At 47.5% G+C, this 22,160-nt stretch overlaps 1 protein-coding gene across 1 annotated transcript in view; it reads right to left on the reverse strand.

Annotated features, from left to right (window-relative positions):
• Positions 1–5,928: 5,928 nt before the first annotated feature.
• Positions 5,929–22,160, reverse strand: part of LOC119463954 (histone-lysine N-methyltransferase PRDM9) — a 37,700-nt gene continuing 21,468 nt past the window's right edge. The window contains exons 2-3 of the mRNA XM_049656646.1: positions 8,328–8,475; positions 5,929–6,339 (exon numbers count right to left, since the gene is read on the reverse strand). Of these exons, the coding sequence (XP_049512603.1) occupies positions 5,967–6,339; positions 8,328–8,475 (521 nt within the window). The 3' untranslated portion in view covers positions 5,929–5,966. The remainder of the gene's footprint in view (positions 6,340–8,327; positions 8,476–22,160) is intronic.

Here is a 22,160-nt window from a genome sequence, read left to right on the forward strand (position 1 = left end):
AAAAATTCTCAAGGTGGCAGCGGTTTGCAGATACAGTCCATCAAACTTGCGCTAAATAACGCGGTTGTTCTATTAGATGTGTTAAGAAAATGTCTCTTTATGCGTTGAAACACAAAATTAACTGTAACGCCAATTTTTTCGCTGCCCACTTTGGGAATGAATATTTAGCAACTGATGCAGTCTAGAGAATTCCTTCTAAATTGATGCACCGTGTCAACTCCCTGGCTTCAACTCGGTAATTGCAATATGTGCCGCCAAGTAAATGCTTGAAAACCTAACTAGTGCAATTTAACTCATAGGTCAATTTCACTCTTTGTTTTCTCGATCGAGGCATATCAGTCTCTTTGTGTAATTCAGCACTATGATGAGGACTGTTCTATTTGCTGCAGACGATGTTTTATAGTTCTGTCTAGTACAAGAAACACGGGGTAGAAACTACTGCTCGGAATAAATATTAGAACAAATACTGTCTGCACGTTGTAATGCATACAACACGAATGAAGTATATAAACATATTGAAGGAACAGAAGGAAAAAATTTCGAGAGCCCCCACCTCGCCCTAATGTCGATGTTACTGCGATTAGCATTGAAACGCTGTGGCGACACCGCATTCATACCACAAAAAGGCTTGATGTATTGGGACCGGGCGGCCGTTGTACGCCACCACTGACGCGCTTCCGAACAGCGCCACTGCGGTGATGTTGCGAAACCTGGTGTTAAGCGTAGTAGACGGAGAGACGGTCATGGCATTGCCCGTGCTCCTCGGCTGCGGATTTGTACGCCTCATGAACTGGAAAACGGTATCTAGGACTGCTAACTCGCGAAAGAGACGCCGTTTCTATCAGCCAGGGCATGCCTACGATCTTCCATGAGCGGCAGACAGAAAACACCCGGACCATTATTGGCAAGTGTGCTCTAGAGACGTAGCCCGCTGTGCCGAGCTACGGTGCAGTCCTGGAAGTAAATTTTCAGACCTCTGCCGAAGACACGACTGGTGACAAGGCGATGTCACCGTGCTCGTTGATGAGCAAGTCGCGCCGACAAAATCGCTCTGTCAAAATCCTCATGGTGCTTCTATAAATTCTCAAAAATGTTTATTTATGTGCGCCACCCCTTCGTGCTGGAGTAGCTCCTATGGTGTTGGGCTGCTCAGCCCAACGGCGCGAGATCAAGTTCCGCCTGTGGCGGCCGCATTTCAAGGGAGGCCTAAGGCGATAACGCCCGTGCGCGATCCATTGCGTGCACGTTAAAAAGGTGATCAAAATTATTCTGGAGTCCCCCACTCATGCGTGCCTCATAATTATATTTTGATTTTAGCACGTAAAACCCCCAATTTAAAAAAAAAGAAATGTGTGTGTTCTAGGGCAGGCGAGAGAAATTAAGGGTGCAGGAAATTTACATTAGGTAGAAACAGAAAGCATCGTAAAAGCAATATGGGTAGCTAAGTTATAACATCTCTGGTTTGAAGGAGCCTTATAAATAAATGAACACTCGGTTCTCAGGGATTTCCTTGCATTATACGTTGTTCTGCTGCTGCCCTCGATTTACTAAAATAGGCAACCTGCTTATGTTTGTCTAAAGGAATGGCCAGGTAAAGGGTGATGTGAAGGCCAACTCGAAAGTGGCTGGGTTACGTGTATGGTTAAAATAGAGCTGTTCCGGAAATGCTTGAAGCAAGTATTCGCAAGTGAGATTCTGCCGTTATGAGCACTCATTGCCAATGTCGCTAGAAAACTGCACGTTGCACCTAGCTTACTTTTGATGGAAATGAGGTTTATGGTAAGCGCACTTTGTGGAAAAACGTTCACCTTCCCCCCGTAATTAAATGCATCAGAATTAATTCCTGAACCCTAGCACATTTCTCTTTCTTTATGGGTTCTACGAGGTTGATGGTAGGTTTCTCTGGTGCACTCTGTGAACCAAACAGGAAACTTTGTGCATATATTTTTGAATACAAGGCCTTTTTAACTGAATTTACATGGGTAAAGCGTATCTGGAATCTGGGTATCTTGTAACTACTTTTAGAAATAAAGGCTTCGTTGGGTGACATGTAGGCGTCATAAGAACTTCACAATATTATTAAATCATACTTCGTCATACCGAGAGTACAGATCAATAGTCAGCAACTAAGGATTGCTAAAAGACTGGTGTAAGTAGGCGTAAAAGGGTTGGGATGTGAGTGTCTGGGTTGCTGTCGCCCTCTGCTGTGACGCCGCCAAGTGCAATCTAACTTAACTGCCGCATAGATTGCCCGAGTTTAAGCCAGCCAGGCGACTATTTGTCATCGCGTCGTTTCCATGTTGATGTCCTTAAATATTAATAATCATCACCCTCATGTCTTAATGCGCACCCGCCGCCGCCCCCTGCGGGATGAAATGCGCGCACATCGAGGCACAGTTAAGTTGTGAAGGAGAAATCTCCTCGGAGAGAAGTAGAAGCGCAGCCCCGATGGCAATAAGTTATGCGGCAGTTGATGTTAACCTATGGTCAAGCTTATTCTGATTATTTGTAGCTTGCAGTGGAGGCATGTGGCGTGACATACCCATCTGCGTACACTTGCGCAGTGCGTTCTCACACTGCGTAATTATGAAAGAGGGTAAATTTCGTGAATCATTTGGGTGGAATGCATGACCTCTTTGTAATCCCCGTGATCTGCGGTCTAACCAACAGTTTAGGCAGGACGCACGGAGATATTCTCAGAATGCTAGCTCTAGAGAATCTGGATTGTATTATATTCTGGTGGCGCGATATAGCACTCGAAAAGCTGCAACCTGGGTGCTTTGCGGGGAGTGATGAAAAATGACAGTGTTTAACTAGCGAAGGTGGACATGAAGAGGTTTGCGGAGCATGCATACGCAGCTTCGACAAGCACGAGCTTTTGATTTTGTTCACATCGTTGACGTGCACTGTGGGGGGCTCAAGCATGTGACCGAATTCTAAGCACGGATGGACACCGTGTATTCTGATACATCCTAGCCCAGAAAGCCACTCGAGCTATTATGCAGTACCTGAAGGCGACAGACTTTAGTGCCCTTCTATAGGTACGCGGCACCCGGATGAGTGCATAAGAAAGTTCGATGAAGACGCATGTCTTCTCTGTCTGTTTAACAGCTGAGCTGTTTACGCCGGGTGTAATGTGTCTGCTGCATAAAAAAAACCCTTCGCCGAGTGATGAGTGCCTCGCCATTGCAACCGGGCGCAGCTGGTATGACGTCACGCATTGCCGCTGCCCAGCCGCGCCTAGCGATGACGTCGCTGCGCAACACTTGTGCACGCTTACGCCCAGCTCTACCTAGCTGCGCGAAGCTCTTCTCTGCGCGCCAAGCCTTGACGTCATTGCGCACCACGTGATCGACTGCTACAATAGCTAATCGTGTCGCCGTGCCAAAAAAAAAAGAAACAAGGCGGCGACACGAGTAGCTGTATGTAAAGGCTGACCTCCGTGTCGCGGATACGAGCTTGGTGGCGCCATGGGTAGACCCAAGAAAGTACACACACCTGAGGAAGAAGCTGCGCAAAGAGAACAGCGCCTCCAAGCCAAGTCGGAAAACAATCGTCGACGCAGAGCGAAAGCAGAATACCGGGCTAACGAGGAAGCTAAACGATGTCGAAACCATCGAATACCAGAAAATGCAGCTCCCCTGCGCCTTCAGCCTTGCAACAGCAAAGCCATGCAAAGCTAGTCGCCGTTTCTTTTTTTTTATCGCCTCTCTGTCACCCTCTCCTCGTGTAAGGTGGCAAACTGGACAAGCTCTAGTTAACCCTCCCTGCCTTTCCTTCCTATTTTCTCTCTCTCTCATTCTATCATGCAGCATCTAAAACGTTCACATCAAAACAAAGAACAAGCAACAATGCGGTAAAGTTCTGCCGCAGTACGAAGAAAAAACGAAGCACGCGACCGCGCTGAAGCAGAGGCTCGGGCAGATCATTCAACTTTACTCGTCATTCAGACACTAACGAGAAGCGGCGCCATGGTACGTCATCGCCCCAAATATTAGAGCATGGTGAGAATGAGCACAGACCCAGACTGTTGCACCTGGCTGTCATTTTCTTCAAGAACATCTCAGTGGACGAAGCTATTTCTTGCATAAAACCACACACATCGCTGCATTTCTGTAGGAACTATTATTTGGGTAGGACGTTACTACAAACGTTGATGAAAAAAAGTTAGAAGTTTTAGCTATGGGAATCCTTGCCTTTTCTCTTCGTTCGTGTTGCTCTATCTATAGGCCACTGCGAAGCGACAATGGCGTTCTCCTAATGACAACGAGATCGAGAGTACAGTTGTCCGAAAGAGCGTCTGCATTCCGATGTTAGCGGTTGGCTAAAGCGCTCGTGGACCGTGCTATTGGTGCCGGTAAGAAACGCAGATGGTCAAAATCAGTCAGGATCCCTCATCTACAGCGCCTCTCATAGCCTACCGCGCAATTTCACAAATCTTTCACCTCCCCTCCTGAACACCCTCTCGCACATGATATAGTATCCCCTAGCCTTTCTTTTCTGCACACGTACGCATGCTCTTGCAATTAAAAAGGCTCAGCAACCATACCTTAAGTGGGTTTCTATATACTCGTCTTATTCTCTGGAAGTAAGGCTGGGTGTAAAATTAGTTCATAAAATAGATACATATATATGCATATATAGTAAACTTATTTATAACTACCCCCATGCTTTGGGAATAATAAAAGCATATGGAAACCCACTGAACGTATGGCTGCTGAGCCCTTTTCATTAAAAGAGCTTGGATATGCGTGCAGAAGAGAGCCATTACATGTTTTCGCGCATGAAACGCCACATCAGTGCTTAAAATGAGCCACTCATCACACCAGCTAAAAGAACTTGTCGAAATAATCTACGAATATTACAGTGTTTAACACAGTGCACTAGCTCTACCCCCCTAAACACACGTCTATCGCACAATGAAGGAAGCCTCTCTAACCCATTGATTGTGACGGCAGTAAAGAACTATACGTGTACACCTGACTATAAATAGAGCTGTGATCTGACACTCGATATCCTTTGACTGAGCAGCTCATTCAAAGTCAGATTTTGTTTTAAAGAAAGAGGCTGTGTTGAGTTTGAGTGCGCGATTCTTTGAGCTTCAGCGAGTGCATACCATGAATACGCAAGTCTGACTGAATCTGCAATTCTCCCTAATAAAATCTTTTAGGAAAATATCGGTGTTTCAAGAAAATTGTGATCTTCGGGAAATGCCGTCAACTCAGCAGTAACGAGATATAGAATATATGTTTCTGTATATCGTTAGAACAGGCCAGAATGTCTTAAAACTAAGACGCACTACGACAATTTTCAGTCAAGTCTTTCCTATTTCTCTCGGAACATTTATTTAGAAAAGACATGATATGTTACCCTGAACACAACTGGAGTCGTTAATACTATGGGAGAATGCACCGGACACTTACATCTTGAAAACATATGACGTGATCTCACCGCCCCTTTGCCGGATGGTCTATTGAAATTAGAGCCACGCTTGTCGTAGAGTTATTTACGTGCTTTCTTGTGATACAAGAGTAGCCTACTGATTAGATTAGTTGAACCAAGACTCGCAGTATTATTGGTCATTCCGTCGTCTCTAAACGTTCCGGTACCATTCAGTACCCGAAATTACCTAAATCATAGGTGCTGTGGGCCGCTATGTACAGAATGCAGTTTCCGGTTGACAATTTTCTTCACATAATTATGTCCAGTGCCCCATTGGCAATTTACTGCCCAGTTTCCGTGTTATCCTACTTTTTTTACGGCGTCCCTCTCTATTTCTTTCCATCAACTTATCTATATAAAACTAGCATTGACATAGACGAACACCAGTGCAATATGTTTTATATCTTGATCCAGAGTGCTTGATCCAGAGTGCTGACTCAGCTCTGAGCTGGCAGTCCTGCTGTTGTCGTGTTGGTTCACCGCAGTTTTCCGACCCGCCAAAGCCGTCGCGCTAATCGTGCCGGTCACTCCACACCATGCGAGTTCTTTTCGTGCCTCCTGGCACTCACGCGCTGGGTGAACCCGTCACCGCAGATGCGACACGCGTACGGCCTCTCTCCGGTGTGCGAGAGCATGTGCCTCTGCATCACGTCTTTCCTGGCGAAGCCCGCCCAGCACTCCGGACACACGAAGTTCTCCGCGTCTCCCAAGTGGGTCCTTCGGTGGCGGGAGAGGTGGGACGAGTTCGAGAAGCGGCGGCCGCAATCGGTGCACTCGTACCCGGTCCTGGCGTGGATCCTCACGTGGGAGGTGCGCGCGTTTCGCCGAAGGAAACTCCTCTTGCAGATGTCGCACACAAAGGGCGGCTGCTCCTTGGTCTCCGCTTGAGAACTCGACCTGCAAATGCGGGAAGCATAAGAGAAATTGCTCCTCAGGAGATATTCCAACAGCCGGGAAAAAAATACAATGCTCTATGGCATTGTAAAAGCAGTTAAGAGGATGTCTTCCACACTGTGACGTAATTTCGAAACATTTCAACCTCGCATATATAAGCAGACGGGCGCGTGTTCAGCTAGAGACAGTCACAGGAGGCAGCGGTGAACTTCTAATGCAAAGCATTCTAATCCGGGTCGTCCAAAATTTTTCGTATGTATCTTTACGTTGGAGTGGGCCGATCCTGCAGTCAAGGCAAGATAGCGAGTAAAAATAGACACTGGTTTGTTCTCCTGATTAGTAATCGCTTCTCCAAGATTAGCTGTGTGCCATCGCAGACAGCTGATATTTTATGCTAACACCATTACAGACAAGCTCCGCCCTCAGCGGCCCGAATCCAGGGAGTGTCCTAGTGCGAGATAAATTTTATCCCCTGATGTCTCTTGATTGCCCTGGAAATCCTGTGCCGCATGCTTCCTTATATAACCTAAAATGTTATACTGACGCCTCCATTCCCTCGTATTCTTTATTTTCGCATGCTAAATGATTTCTGGGCCAGATCACGCGGCAAGCGGAAAGTCCTCCCTGCGGAAAGAGGCGCGATTAACAAGTGGGACTCACAGAAAGAAAAAAAGGGTGGCCCCTTTTGGGACGTGCTCTATTAGACCTCGTGTCTGAAGGCACAGAAAGGTTCGTTTTTAATATATAATGACGCGCGTGAATGCGCATATTTGCTGCGGTGAGGATTTTCAAGTGAAACTTCATTAACATACCCTCCAGGACTTTGCTGAACGTCACTACTGCTACTATCTGGCGGAATAGCCCATACACAGGAAATACAGAAATGCGTGCCAAATCCCGAAACCGAACCTCCATCGTTCGTCTCAAGAGCCTGATGCTTATACCATTAGGCCTCAGTTGTGTTTCTTCATACTTGTCCCTTAACACATTGGAAACCTAATTTGGCAACAATCGCACACAGACGTCTCGTGCAAATGCCAAATAACCCTCTAATACTTTTTGGTGCGTGCGTATGATCGCTTACGACGTGTGAGCGAGAGCATACCAGTGGAAAAGCACATCAGTGCGCCGGTACCTTCGGCCACAGCCGCTGCAATAGAACGGGCCAACGATAGTCAACCTTACCACTGTCGCTCGAGTCATACTTCTTTCGGTATACACCTATCCTCACCATTCTTTTCTCCAAGGACATTAAACATCGCTACCGTCTTGGCGACATTATTGCGCAGGCATTTCACAGTGTGCACTCGCACGAAGTTATGTTTCCATTTCGGCATGGCTTGTGAACGGTATAATTTATATACATCGTGGCCGCGCGCCGCCGAACGCTGTATGTGCGAGTACAACGTGTAATACGTGTAATGCACGGCAATGTTGCCGGACATTACACGTTGCAAAACAGGGCAATTGTACGCATCGCGTTTGGCCATGTAAACGCTTCAGGAACGCTTAGCTTCGCATTGATTTACACATGAGTGTTTGATGTGCATATTTTAGGCACCATTTCTCGTTTCACGGCGTGATTCCGTGGAGAACAGAGCTTGGCACAAGCACATATGTAGGCTTAGTGCAGTTGAGGCTACACATTAAGTCGATTCGCGCACACTGGCGGTACACATGCGTGCCGTTCTGTGTCCGCATTGCGGCAACACTGTCGCAGCAGCCACCAGCAGCAGCGACGGTCAGCATTGTCTGGTAAGGTTCGCAAAGGAAGGTTAGCTCAGAAAAACTACAAATGAAAGCATGCCGTAATATGCTGACGTCTAGATGCGTGAAATTTGGGGGTATTTTTCGCAGGAACAAAGGTTTCCCGCACGACGCCTTTACCACCACGAGTTGTATCAACCAGCCACGTAGGACAATGGCAATGTTGGTCTGAATGCTCACGCTTTCCTAATGAACTATGTTGATCACCCTGTGTAACGGCTTACCCACTCTGCGATGACAGCTGGCTCTTTTGATTCCTTCGTGCATGCCCGTATCGTCGGTGCCTGTTCAGGAAGTCTAGCGTCGAGAAGGAAGCAGGGCACATGTCGCAGTTGAACACTGAATTGGAAGTGCTAGGCACGATTTCTTCACCTGAAATAGATTATGCGGTTGAGGCCACTCAGAATCTTGCCTGTCAACTCTTTCAAACAGCGATCCTAAGACTGCCAGTCACAATCGCTGTTATTTCTCCGAGCTACATTTACCTCGATCCGCCACTGCTTCCTCGTTAAGCAATAAAGTAAGGCTTCATTATTTACGCGGGCAAACGTTAGAGAGAATATAAGGCTGCGAAATAATTTTAATCAGTGCTACTGGTCGAGTAAGAGAACGCACACTGCCGTATACAACTCATGCGAATATTAGCAGTACGCTGGATGCGCCCTGTAGTGATGCAGCCAGCGTACTCTACATCAGGGTTTAACGCATGTTCGCTGGCAACGACTAACGTCTTGTGGCTTTATCACACACAATCTGTGCGATCATCCGCATAGAGGTAAGGTTGCTTTCATTATACGAGCAGATTGAATCCTTGGTTGACTTAAAAAGCTTGTTTGGTGTAGCGGTGAGATGAAGTTTATTGAACCTGCGTAGGTGTGTTGGTGTGTGGAATCAAGGGCCAACTGTTGAGCAGAGGAGAGAGTGCAGATGATTTTGTTTGCGGGATTGAGTGATATTAAGAGGAGGCAGGGATGGGGGGCAGATAATGTCTCGATGATTACCATAGAGCTAATACAGAAATTGCCTACAGTTCATATGACAAACATACATTAGATGAAGGGAAGTTTGAAACATATGAGACAGAGGAGCTGTCTGGCCAACATTTGTTGAGGAGCACGGCACTTCTTTTGCATGGTGAAAGGAGTTCTGCCGTAATTATTTTCCTCTAACATGAATCTTAGTCCCCATCAAAACGCCATAAGGTATAAGCATAAACTCTGCTGCAACAAAAAAATTATGTAGCATATTTATTTCGCGTCGTACATGTTTCCATTCTTGAAGTGACTTTTTCTAGCTTGTAACGCTTCCAGTATCTTTCCAGTGGCACTTCCAGTTCATTCTTGTACTACAGCTAGGCTTGTGGGGTGCAGCATATAATCAGCTGTAGCGGCAGTCAGTCGTGTGATCGTTCATGATACACCTTTGCTCTTAGTCGCTATTACAAAATTTGGTCGTAATATATATATATATATATATATATATATATATATATATATATATATATATATAACATAAAACCAACCGACAATGAAGCCAACAGAAGCATCGGGGAAATTACCTGTGGCTGAAATTGACTTGTAAAAAATAATAAAGACAAGGGACATCAAAGCGGACAAGATAACTTGTCGCCGGTGCGAGTCGAACCCACACCAACCGCATTGCGCGTGTTGAAAAGCTCATTGTGCTACGGCGACGGCTATCACTTCGTCCACTAACTTAGGTTTACGAGATCTGGCCCTGGGAGTGTTAGCCAGCGCCACTCAGGGCAAATGTAGGCGGATGTGGAAAAGCCTTGATTGCCCGATGGCGTCACGTAACACGTGCGCTTAGGTGAGCACCAGCCTCCATTATATATATATATATATATATATATATATATATATATATAATGAGAAGAAGGGAAACCGAGGGGCCCAAGTTTTATCAGTCACAGCATGACAGGGTTCTTCCGCATGGCGCCTCTGCAAATAACCACCGCAGAAGTTTCTAGCTACGTTTGACAGCGATGAAAACACACTCAAGAGATTACCCCTGGAACAATGCGCGTACCCAAAAAAGCATTCAAAGCAGTGAGCTTGCGTCTTATCATTACGTGTATACGTGCAAGTGCTCAAAACACTTTGCAGTGTGAGCGTTGTTTGCTACGCTGTTTACTTCAGCTGTGCACACGCACTACATTTGTTATCCGAGAGGCGTCATCGCTCACAATACCTTTTATGGGCTGATCAATTTCCTTTATTTATTTTCCCTATTTCCATGCACAAGGAGTCCAAGCCAGACAAAATCGAAGTGCAAAGCGTATCGCAGATCGAACATCTTAGTCACGCCCATGTTCCGCACGACACAGGTTTTGTGTAAACAGGAAAGTGCAGGTAACCTTGCCAAAACGTGTGCCCCCTGCACTGAACAGAATTTTGCTCTGCGTGCACGCGTTCACTATAGCCGATCACGGCTCCTCTCGTCGGTAGAGTGCTAGCATGCCATGCGGCCGAAGCTCACGCGATTTAATAAAAATGATGGAGGCTTACATATTTCCTTGCGCTGATTACAGACAAGGCAAGACAAGAAACTTTAAGAGAAGCCTGAAAAAGTGCAGCAATGACTTTTTGAAAAAAATTACCGCATATCCACGACGTGAATGATGATGAGTGGGCGAAGCACCGTGGCATCATTCGGGTAAACCAGAGCTACGGACGAGAGAGAGAAAGAGAGCGCGCGTTGGGAACGAAAGCTCTTGTGCACCGCAGCGCCCCTAGCTACAGACAAGAGAGTGAGAGCGCGCGTCGGGAACGAGAAAGAGAGCGCCCGTCGGGAATGAACGCCCTTGTAAAGTCCCTTGATGTACGAAAGTACCGCCACTCTTTGTACTTTGCCGCCGGCGCGCGACCTCCTCGCCCCTCGCGAGTCCCCTCCGCGACAGACGACCTTGGGCGCGTTTTCCTGCGCGATGATTGGTCTCCCTGCCGTTGCGCTTGGAAACGAGCGGAGCTTGCGTTTTGCTTGTGTTTTGCTTTTTCGTTCGCGCCATTTTGCGCCTCAGCTCGGCTGGCTCGGCGTATAGAAAACGTCGCGCGCTAACATTGCGCGCTGTTTCGAGCACTGTCTGCTGGCGCTATGCCGTGCTGCTGCGCATATAACTGCAGCAAGAAGCGTGATGATGGCTATGCAGTTTTTACGATACCGCAAGGAAAGCGTGATGGCTTGCGCAAGAAGCAGTGGCTGCACAACATTGGCCGGAAGAACTTTATTCCGAAAAGGAACAGTGTTGTTTGCGAGGTAAGGCGCCTTTCATATTGCTCGTATCAAAGCATCCCCTAATGCTGCATTTTTTCAATTCTTCCGGCCTGCTCATTAGCGCTTTTGCTGCGGCAATTTGTACGTTGCATAAAAATGGGGTTCTCCTCAGGATGCTGAATATTCTGCCGGGACTCCATCACCTCGCACGTCGTCAACTCTTATTCAATCGGAAATGGCATATTTGTACACTAGCATTGTTTCTCATTCTGAATATTATATGATACTCTTCTACGTTATCTGTATCTTGTCAAATAACGTTTTTTGCGCGTGCACGAAAATAAAGCATCTTACTGACCATTCTTTTTTTTGTGTGATAAATGTTTTTCTGATGTCGAATCAAAATCATAATTTTAACTATCCGCCTACTACACAATTTAATGGCATGTTTGTGTGAATTATCAAAATATCTTTTCCAGAGGCGTTTCTTTTGCCTAAAAAGATAGAATGCCTTCTCCCATAGGTATACCGATTATTTTTTAAGCTTCAGTGACACCGACGCCTAAAGAATGATGTGTAAATACATTTCCTCAGATTCTGTTATTGTGGGTGATGAGTGGCTGCCGGCACCGTTTCATCGCACTGAAATTGCGCAACCGTCCTATTCAATGCAGAAACCACAGCGCAAAAACTACTTTGACATTGAGACAAACACATGGACGGACGATGCTCTCGCCAGTAATTCATTATAAGAAGGCACACTGAATATAATACCTGCGGTGCACATGCGCGCACATACAAGAAAAAACTGCCAAACATAGAGCGATCTGCCACAAGCAATACTAGATCAGATGCAAAAAGTAACGCCGCGTATCATGTCGCAGAAAAATAACTGGAGTATAGAACTCGCCTCAAAGCTCGTTTTACATCAGTGTGTGTCGTTCATACGGCTTTAAGATGAAACCAACCTCCTCATAATCGTTGCCTTCAGCCTTCTCCATGCTGTTATCACCATTTTTTCAAAATATTATACGCTACTGGGGCGCGCAACTGGCCCAAAATAATGCGCCTCCATCGAATTCTGCGGCCCGTCCGCGGGAGCCCAGGCGCAATAGCGTGCCGTGCGCAGCGCGCGCAGCCGGCGGGTGAGGAGAATTGAGGAGGAAAGCACGCGCGTAGAGGAGAGTGTCGCTACTTTCAAGATCAAGGGGCTTTACGCCCTTGTGCACCGCAGCGCCCCTAGCTACGGATGAGAGAGAGAGCGCGCGTCGGGAACGAGAGAGAAAGAGAAATAGAGCACAGCTGCGCCTCTAGCGGGAGCGGCGAGTACAACGGCGCGACGGGGGACAAGGCTCGACTCTAAGGAGCTTCGCCCCTAAAAATATTCGCATTGCGGCACACTTTAATGAAAATGACGTTAAACGCGTAAACGATGAGCAACACGAGAACAAGGAGCCAACGTTTCAACAAGTGGACTTGTCTTATTCAAGGCGACATATGCTATCCTCGGCACAGTATATATAGACCGGGTTCTACTAAAAGGGAGGGAAGGTAAGGCGGGTGGTTGAGGTAATGAGCGAGAGTGTCTTAGCGGCGAGGGTGTAGAATTGAAAAAAAGGTAATGTGCTACGATAGTCGGTATAGAGGAATTTTAGGCAGCGCCGTGTGTTAGCCGATTGACGTGTCATTGTAGGTTCCTCTTTTCGTGGAAGGGGCCTGGACGACGGGGAGGACTACTTGATAATATTGGGTGGTATTTTCGTAGGATGTTGTTTATGTTTGCGAGGGCATTAGAATACTTTGTTATAAAGGCTGGTGGTCTATCAGATTCTGGTGTAGGTTTTTTCTTAGCTAACGCTGTCTACTTCTCTAATCTTGACGCGACATCATAAGCCAAGTCGAGAGGAATTTGTGGATGGTTTGGTTGCGCTAGCGTTACTTTAAGGTCACTTAGGTGGTGGCTATAATTGTTGTCAGCACTACAGACTCTTCTTATTCATCTTGCTTGTCTGACAAAAATTCTTCGCTTGCAGTGTCGCCGAGGAGAACACAAGTGCACTTATCGAAACGTTGGCTCCAGCTCTTACCTTGTTCTCGTGTTCCTCATCGTCTTGAATTTCCATCTCCTGCATTCTCCGTGTTTCCCTGGTTAAACGCGTAAATGGTACAGGTGCTATGTCAGCTCACTGCCCAGACACCAGCCGCAGCCTCATAGCAATGGTATGACAGTGTTATTTCGGTCATGCGCTGGAAACAGCCCCCATTTGAAGGAACATCATCCCAATTTGACGGTTGCGAGCGCCTGAGTAAATGTTATTGTTATAGCGTTTATTGGTGACACGAGGCGCTTTCGCCTATTTAAACAAATATGTGTATGATATAAAGATGTTTGAAGAGAACTCAAGAACACATGATGCTTTCGGTCATCACTGTGGTGTCAAGGTATCGGTGGTGCATGTGCTGCCTGCACGTGGAAGGTTGAAGCCCTGAGATGCGAGAGATGCGCCACGGTCGATTCCAATGGATCACGAAGGTTAGGGCGAAAAGCGGTCCAGACCCAATTGCCACTTATATAACAAAGGCGGTTATGGGAGCAGCTATCGAAGCGCGACTAGGTGAGGAGGAAACAAAGATGATGATGATATATGTTGTTTTGTGGCGCAAGGGCCAGGTATGGCCAAAAAGCGCCAAGTCGTATTGTACTGAGTGATCAATGGTATGATCAATGACAGTGGGTAGGTGTAGGGTGGCTGTAAAGGGGCCTAAAATCCTGCGCACTAAAGGTGCGTAAACAGACAAAATTAATAAAATCATGACAATGACGTGATAGGGGCACAATGAATATAGCATAAAAAGTTGTAAGCGATACAAGGCACTACTGCCTCCCAGAGACCCTTAGGAGCAAGGGCCTGGAGGAGAGTGCATTTCAAGTATGCGGTCGCAGCAGCGTCCTCTGAAAGAGGATGCCGCTACGAATCTCCCGGGCGAAGAACTTGCAAAATGTTGATGTCGTTTAAAAAGGCTAAAACTGAATCGTTCTGAAATATCGGGTCGTTATGTAAAAACATCGCTGGATGAAGGGGTATATTCTCTTTATAGGCTTGAACAAAGTGCTTTTTTCTTTCAGGTTCTATTATTGGACACTGTAGTAGGATGTGAAGTACAGTAAGTGCTTCCCCAGATCTAGTACAGGTCGGGGGTTCGCCTCCAGACAACAGGTAATTATGTGTGTCGTAAGTGTGTCCTATTCTGAGCCTACAGAATAGGACATTTCTTCTAGATTTCGTGGTCGATGGCCAGTTCCCTAAACGGGGCTTAATTAAATGAAGCTTGTTATGAGTCTGGCTGTCCCACAAACGTTGCCAGTGGACTCGAAGTCTCTTGCGTAGATATGGCTTCATATCGAGAACAGGGACGAGCATAGATGTGTTGCCAGCTTTTGCCTTGATGGATGTGGCAAGCTGGTCTGCCAGTACATTTCCCTCGATGTCTCGGTGTCCTGGCACCCAGCACACCACAGCATGTTGCCCAGATGCATAAATACTACATATGAATGAATAAAGCGATACTATTACAGGATTTTTGTGCCTCTTAAGAGATTTTAAGGCTTTTACTACGCTGAGCGAGTCTGTGGAGATGATTGCTTTTGGTATTTTCGATTCTTTGATGTATTTAAGAGCCGACAGTATTGCATAAGCCTCTGCTGTGAAAATGCTCGTTAGGGGGTGCAGGGCGTCGGCATCTGAAAATGATGGACCAACCGCTGCATAAGAGACGCCAGCATGAGACTTTGATGCATCGGTGTAGAATTCCGGACAAGAGTATTTATGCTGCAGTTCAAGGAAGTGCATTTGAATGTGTGTAACCGGGGCGTGCTTCGTAACATGTAAAAAAGACAAATCACAGTCTACAATCTGCCACTGCCACGGTGAGACCTCTATAGTGGGTGTCATTAGACGATGTTCAAAGAGTGGGACATCCATTTCCTCAGCCAGACTTCTCACACGCAACGAGAAGGGCTCTCTTACTGCAGGTCGCTTATGAAAGAGGTGGGAGCTGGACAAATCATTTACGGTGGAATATGAGGGATGTTCACTGTTTGCAGTCACTCTAAGGAAATACATAAAAGCTGTGTAGGTCCTCTGCAAGTGGAGTGACCACTCATTGGATTCCACGTAAAGGCTTTCTACAGGGCTTGTCCTAAAGGCACCTGTAGACAAGCGAATACCTAGATGGTGGACGGGGTCCAGCATCTTCAACGCTGGTTGGGGTGGCTGACTGATAAATTATGGCCCCGTAGTCTAGGCGTGTTCGTATGAGGCTTTTATACAAGTTTAACAGACACTTTTTGTCACTACCCCATGTAGTGCGTGACAACACTTTTAAAATATTCATTGTTTTCATGCATTTGTTTTTTAGATGTTTTAGGTGTGGTATGAATGTTAGCTTTGTGTCAAGAATTATGCCTAAGAATTTGTGTTCCGTTTTTACAGGTAGACTCTGTCCTTGCAGGTCAATGTCGGGGTCAGGGTACAGTCCTCTCTTTCGAGAAAAAGGACGCAGGTGCTCTTTTGTGGATTTAGGCAGAACCCATTCTCGTCTGCCCATTTAGCCACCCTGTTCAGACCAAGCTGAACCTGCCGCTCACAGATTGCAAGGTTGCATGATTTAAATCCAATCTGTACATCATCGACATACGTTGAATAAAACATGTTGCGTGGGATGTATAGACGCAAGGAATTCATTTTTATAATGAAGAAGAGTGCAACTGAGCACCCCACCCTGTGGGACTCCAGTTTCCTGCACAAAAGGTCGTGATAAAGCGCTGCCAACCCGAACACGGAATGTGCGATTCAGCAGGTAACTTTCAATGACATTTAACATATTACCACGTATACCAAAGTGGGAAAGGTCTCTCAATATACCAAACCGCCATGTGGTGTCGTAGGCCTTTTCCATGTCTAGGAACACAGATAAAAAGAATTGTTTGTGAACAAAAGCTTCACGTATCTGTGCCTCAATACGTATCAGATGGTCAGTGGTGGATCGACCCTCGCGAAAACCGCACTGGTATGGGTCAAGGAGCTTGTTTGATTCTAGGAAATGTATCAGACGGCGGTTTATCATCTTCTCGAAGACCTTGCAGAGGCAGCTTGTTAGAGCTATGGGCCTGTAACTCGATACGGACGATGGATCCTTGCCCTGCTTCAGGATGGGGATCACTATGACCTCTTTCCAGGCAGAGGGGATCTCGCCGGAGGTCCATATAGAATTATAGAGACAGAGAAGGGTTTTCTTCGTTTCAGAGGGTAGGTTTTTCAACATGTCATATAGTATACGGTCAGGGCCTGGGGCAGATTGCTTGCAACAGGTGAGTGATGCATGCAGCTCTGCTAGGGAGAAAGGTAGGTTATATGGCTCGTTCCCAGTGCTCTTTCGGTCTATTTTTTGTTCTTCTATAGCTGATTTATATCTTATAAATGCTGGTGAATAGTGTGAGGAACTGGACACATGTTCAAAATGTGCACCCAGATGGTTCGCTTGGTCCTCAAGGCTATCTCCCTGCGTGTGTACCAGGGGAGGTGGATGTGTTTGTCGTCCTCTTACTCTATTGACCCTGCTCCAAACCTTGGCCTCATCCGTGTACGAGTTGATACTTGATAAAAATGTTTTCCAGCTGTCTCTCCTGGCTTGTATGCGTGTTCTCCTACCTTGGGACTTGATTTTCTTGAAATTTACAAGGTTTTCAGCAGTAGGATAATCGCGAAGCTGCCTCCATGCTTTGTTCTGCTGCCTACGTGCATTCCGGCATTGTTCATTCCACCACGGAACACGACGTTTGCTAGAAAGTCCACTTGTTTGGGGAATACACTTAGAGGCTGCATCAATTATGAATTTAGTAAAATACTCGACGGCACCATCAATTCCGAGCGATGAAATGTCAGCCCACGGGAGTGTACTGGTAAGAGTTTGGAATTTATCCCAGACCGCTGCATCGACCTTCCACCGGGGGGCATGTGGTGGAGACTCGTATTGTCTTGTTGCTCTCAGCAGTACTGGGAAATGGTCGCTCCCGTAAGGGTTTTTTATAACTTCCCATTCAAGTTCTGAAAATAGAGACGGGGAAGCTATGCTAAGATCAATAGAAGAAAAGGTTCTATTTGCGATAGAGTCAAATGTAGGTTCCTTCTTATTCAGGAGACACGCACCAGAGGAAAAAGAAATTGTTCAACAAGACGGCCTCGCGCATCGATACGAGAGTCGCCCCACAGATTGCTGTGTGCATTGAATCGCCAAGAACAAGATAAGGTTCTGGCAATTCGTCTATAAAGGACTGAAATTTATGTTTGTGTAAGTGGTAATGTGGGGGTATATAAAGCGAGCAAATGGTGATGAGTTTGTTGAGAAGGACAAGTCGAACTGCCACTGCTTCAAGGGGCGTTTGTAGCTGCAAACGTTGACATGCTATGCTTTTGTGAATTACAATGGCAACACCGCCTGATGATGCGAGAGCATCATCGCGATCTTTACGAAACGTAACATACTGTCGGAGAAAATTTGTATGTTTCGATTTTAAGTGCGTTTCCTGTACACACAGCACTTTGGATTGTGTTGGTAAAGAAGTTCTTGGACATCGTCGAGGTTCATAATAAGGCCTCTGACGTTCCATTGAATGATTTGTGTATCCATAATGAAAGTAAATTGGTGCTGTGTGTACAAAAAGGAAGTGTTGCCTCAGATTACAGAGCCGTTTGCGGCCCTGTAATTTTGGTTTTGTCTTTTCTAGAGCGGTCCAAAGAGTTTGGCCGCTCTTTAGGTGCTGGTTGCACCACCTTGCTTGGGGTAGTGTCCATAGCCTCTTGTGAAGCGCTGGACACTCGCTCTAACGAGCGATGTGTACGTCGTGTAGCCTTCGCCTCGAGGGACGAAGGCTGTGGCCTCACCAGCCCGGAGGCCGATGGAACCTCCTTAGCCTCTGAGCTGCGATGGCTGCTGCCAGCGCTAGTAGAGGCCTCTGGTGTGGCCGATTTCGAGGGAGGCAGGGCAGCCTCAGCTGCTCCCACCATGGGGGCGGGTGGAAGTCGCCTCAATACGCTGCGCGTGCCTTGGGCGACCGCCGGAGTCCGTCGTGGTGCTGCACCCTGTTGCACCACTTCGGCAAAAGAAGTTTTCATCGAAAATGCAGGTGAAAGACGCTGTCGTGCTTCCCGGAAACTGATATTTTCTTTGACTTTGATAGTAATGATCTCCTTTTCTTTCTTCCAGGCTACGCAAGATCTGGAATATGCAGGGTGGCTGCCATCGCAGTTCGCGCAATGGGCCTCAGCAGTACAGTAATCAGCAGAGTGATCTTTTGTAGCACATTTCGCACAAGTTAGTCGTTCTCGGCAGCTTTGAGAGGCATGACCAAACCTCTGACACTTGTAGCAGCGTCGTGGATTTGGAATGTAGGGTCTACACCGCAGTTTGAGGTAGCCTGTTTCTATTGCATCCGGGAGTGTGCTAGAGCCGAAAGTAAGTACTATGTGTTTGGTTGGTAGTTCTTTGTTATCGCGCCTGATTTTTATGCGTTGTACATTTATAACATTTTCTTCTTTCCATCCATTCAAGAGTTCTTCATCAGTCAAATCCATGAGGTCGTCGTCTGAAACCACACCCTTGACGGTGTTCATTGTTCGGTGTGGACTAACAGATATGGTTTTATCGCCAAATGCCACCAGGTTTGTTAGTTTCTCGCACTGCATCTTGTCTTTTACTTCAATCAGAAGGTCCCCACTTGCCATCTTGGTGGCTTTGTAGCCACTTCCAATTACCTCCGTGAGACATTTTGACACCAAGAAGGGTGAAATGTTTGTTGCTTTTTTATCAGTGTTTTCACAGTGAATCACATGATACTTAGGGAATGTGTCTCGTGTCTGCAAAAAGAATTCAAAGGTTGCGTCGGTGCGCCCCCTTTTCGGGGAACGATCAGGTGAGAAGGGTTTCGAGGGTCCCATGGAATGAGTTGTTTGTTCGGTATCAATGCCAGTCACCCACCACCGAGCCCAACGAGGGGACACGGCAGAGATTCTTATGAAGCAAGCACTGCCATGCCAACTGTACATTGTTACTATAACCGCATATGTTATAATCAAGGTAGATCATAACACACAAGGTTAACCCTTGCTGCCAGGAATGTTGGAAGTAAATGGAAGAGAGAAGAAGACAGGAAAGATTGAAGGTGAGAGGGATAGGCGAAGATTGGAGAGTGAGAGACAGGAAAAGGCAACTACCGTTTTCCCCCGGGTGGGTCAGTCCGGGGGTGCCGTCTACGTGAAGCGGAGGCCAAAGAGGTGTGTTGCCTCCACCGAGGGGCCGTAAAGGTCCAAATACCCGGCATCGGCTCAACCTCCAGGATCCTCTTTTCCCCGGACACGGCTAAGCCGCGCACGGCTACACGCGGGAGGGGCCAACCCTCATGTGCTCGGGTCCGTGGTGTCGTAACACACCAAACGCCTGCTGACGCAGACGCCCCTGCGGGGAGCGGTGAAACTGCGTGAGCGGCGCCCGCCATGCCAACCGTCGTCCTGGCTCCACCCCGTGGCCCTGGGACATTTTCCGGCACTGCTGGCAACGGCGTCGACAAATGAATTCGACTCTACGAATGTGTAAGCGCGCATTACAGGTGGGACCGACCATGATGTTGGCGAATGTCATATTTTATCTAAAGGGAACGGCGAAGGCCTGGTTCGATAACAACGAAGAGGAGCTCACAAGCTGGAGCGTATGTAAGACTAAACTTCGAGAGTTGTTTGGCCAACCTGCAGACTGCCAGCGTGCTGCCAAGCAAGAACTTGCCTCGCGTGTGCCGACGCCTACCGAGTCGTACTTGACGTACATTCAGGATGTGCTGACCCTTTGCCGGAAGGTTGACGCCAAGATGACAGAAGCCGATAAGGTTGCGCACCTGCTGAAAGGGATCGCGGACGATTCTTTTAACCTGATTGTGTTTAAAAACTCTTCGACAGTCAACGACTTTCTTACTGAATGCCGACACTTCGAAGATGCTAAAAGCCGACGTATCGCCCACCAATTCGCCCGCCTTCCGAACACGGCAGCGACATCAACCTGTGAGGATGTTCGTATGCCGACTCAGCCTTCAACATCGGAGTCCATCACCCGAATCATTCGGCGCGAAATCGAAGCCGCATCGCCCGCACATTTAATGAGAGCAGAGCCCTGTGATGCCCCACCTATGATATCCCTTATACAATCCATGGTTCATCAACAACTGGCCAACGTGGGCCTTCAAACCATCTGCTCTGTGAACTACCCTGACAGTTACCCTTGGGCCACCTTCAACCCTCTCCAACACCGTTACCCCACTCCGAATTATCGCGATCCGAATGCGTGGCGGACGCCTGACGACAAGCCCATTTGCTTTCGATGTGGACGTGTTGGACACATTTCACGATATTGCCGAAGTCCTTGGCCCTCGTCTTCTCGACCCAGCTCATCCAGCTTCCACTATCCACCCCGAAGCCAGCACCAGGTACCAAGCCAACCTGACCAAGACACATCTGCTGAGACCACTACTACCACCGCCCATTACAGCCGCTCGCCCTCCCCACGACGCCGACCTTCACGGTCAACTCCACCACGCCGTTCCCCGTCTCCGTCTTACTCCCGGCGTTTTCCTTCGGGAAACTAACGGCTGCAGCTCCTGGAGGGGAAGCTGTTATTCCGACCTGCTCTCCAATTCCTCCTCTGTTGACGCTCCCTACCAATCAGAACCTGATCGACGTTGAAGTGGATGGCCTACCTGTTACTTCTTTGATTGACACCGGCGCCCATATTTCTGTTATGAGTTCTCACCTCCGCCGGCAGTTGAAGAAAGTTATGAGCCCTGCACCATCACGTGTTGTCCGTGTGGCCGATGGTGGTACGTCTCCCGTAGCTGGCCTTTGTACCGCACGTGTCAGTGTTGCCGGCCGTCAAACTTCTGTTTTGTTCACCGTCCTCGTCTGCTGTTCCAATGAGGTCATCCTCGGTCTTGACTTTTTGTCCGCCCACTCCGCCCTCATCGATTGTTCCGCTGGTACTGTACAGCTTGACCTACCAAGTGTAATTGATTAACCCAGACCAATAAAGAGTCGGCTCTGTTCTGCTGAGCACTTTCGTTTGCCGCCTCAAGCCGTGACTTGTGTTGCTGTGACGCCCTCTCCACCAGTCCCCGACGGTGATTATGTGCTCGCTCCCATCACCTCCGTTCTGTTGACGCACAGTGTTGGTTTGCGGCACACTGTTATAACTATACGGGACAATCTTACTTGTCTTCCTGTGATTAATTTCGGACTGTGTTCACAAGTGTTCCCACAAGGCATTTCACTCGCTATGCTGACGCCCTCCTACGATTACGTTATCTCGACCTTGTCTCTTGCTGATGCGGGTCGCTCGCAAACCACCGATATCCCGTCTTCTTCGCCAGATCTGTCTCCTCCCGACCTGAGAAAAATGATTGCTCCAGACCTTTCGCCCCATCATGCTGACAATCTCCTTTGCCGCCTCTTCTCTTATAGGGACATCTTTGACCTTTGCGACAGTCCTCTGGGTCCAACCTGCGCTGTCAAGCACCGCATAAACACTGGCGATGCCCATCCGATCCACCGACGGCCATGCCGCGTCTCTCCAGCTGAGCGCCGCATCATTCAAAAGGAGGTCGATAAGATGTTTGACAAAGATGTTAGATGTTTGACAAAGATGTTAGACAAAGTCTTTCGCGAGGCTGGGCTCCAACTAAATTCCTCGAAGTGTCACTTTGGTCGTCGGCAGATTACAGTGCC

The sequence above is a fragment of the Dermacentor silvarum genome, chromosome 9 (assembly GCF_013339745.2).
Source record: "Dermacentor silvarum isolate Dsil-2018 chromosome 9, BIME_Dsil_1.4, whole genome shotgun sequence".
In the NCBI taxonomy this organism is placed as follows: domain Eukaryota; kingdom Metazoa; phylum Arthropoda; class Arachnida; order Ixodida; family Ixodidae; genus Dermacentor; species Dermacentor silvarum.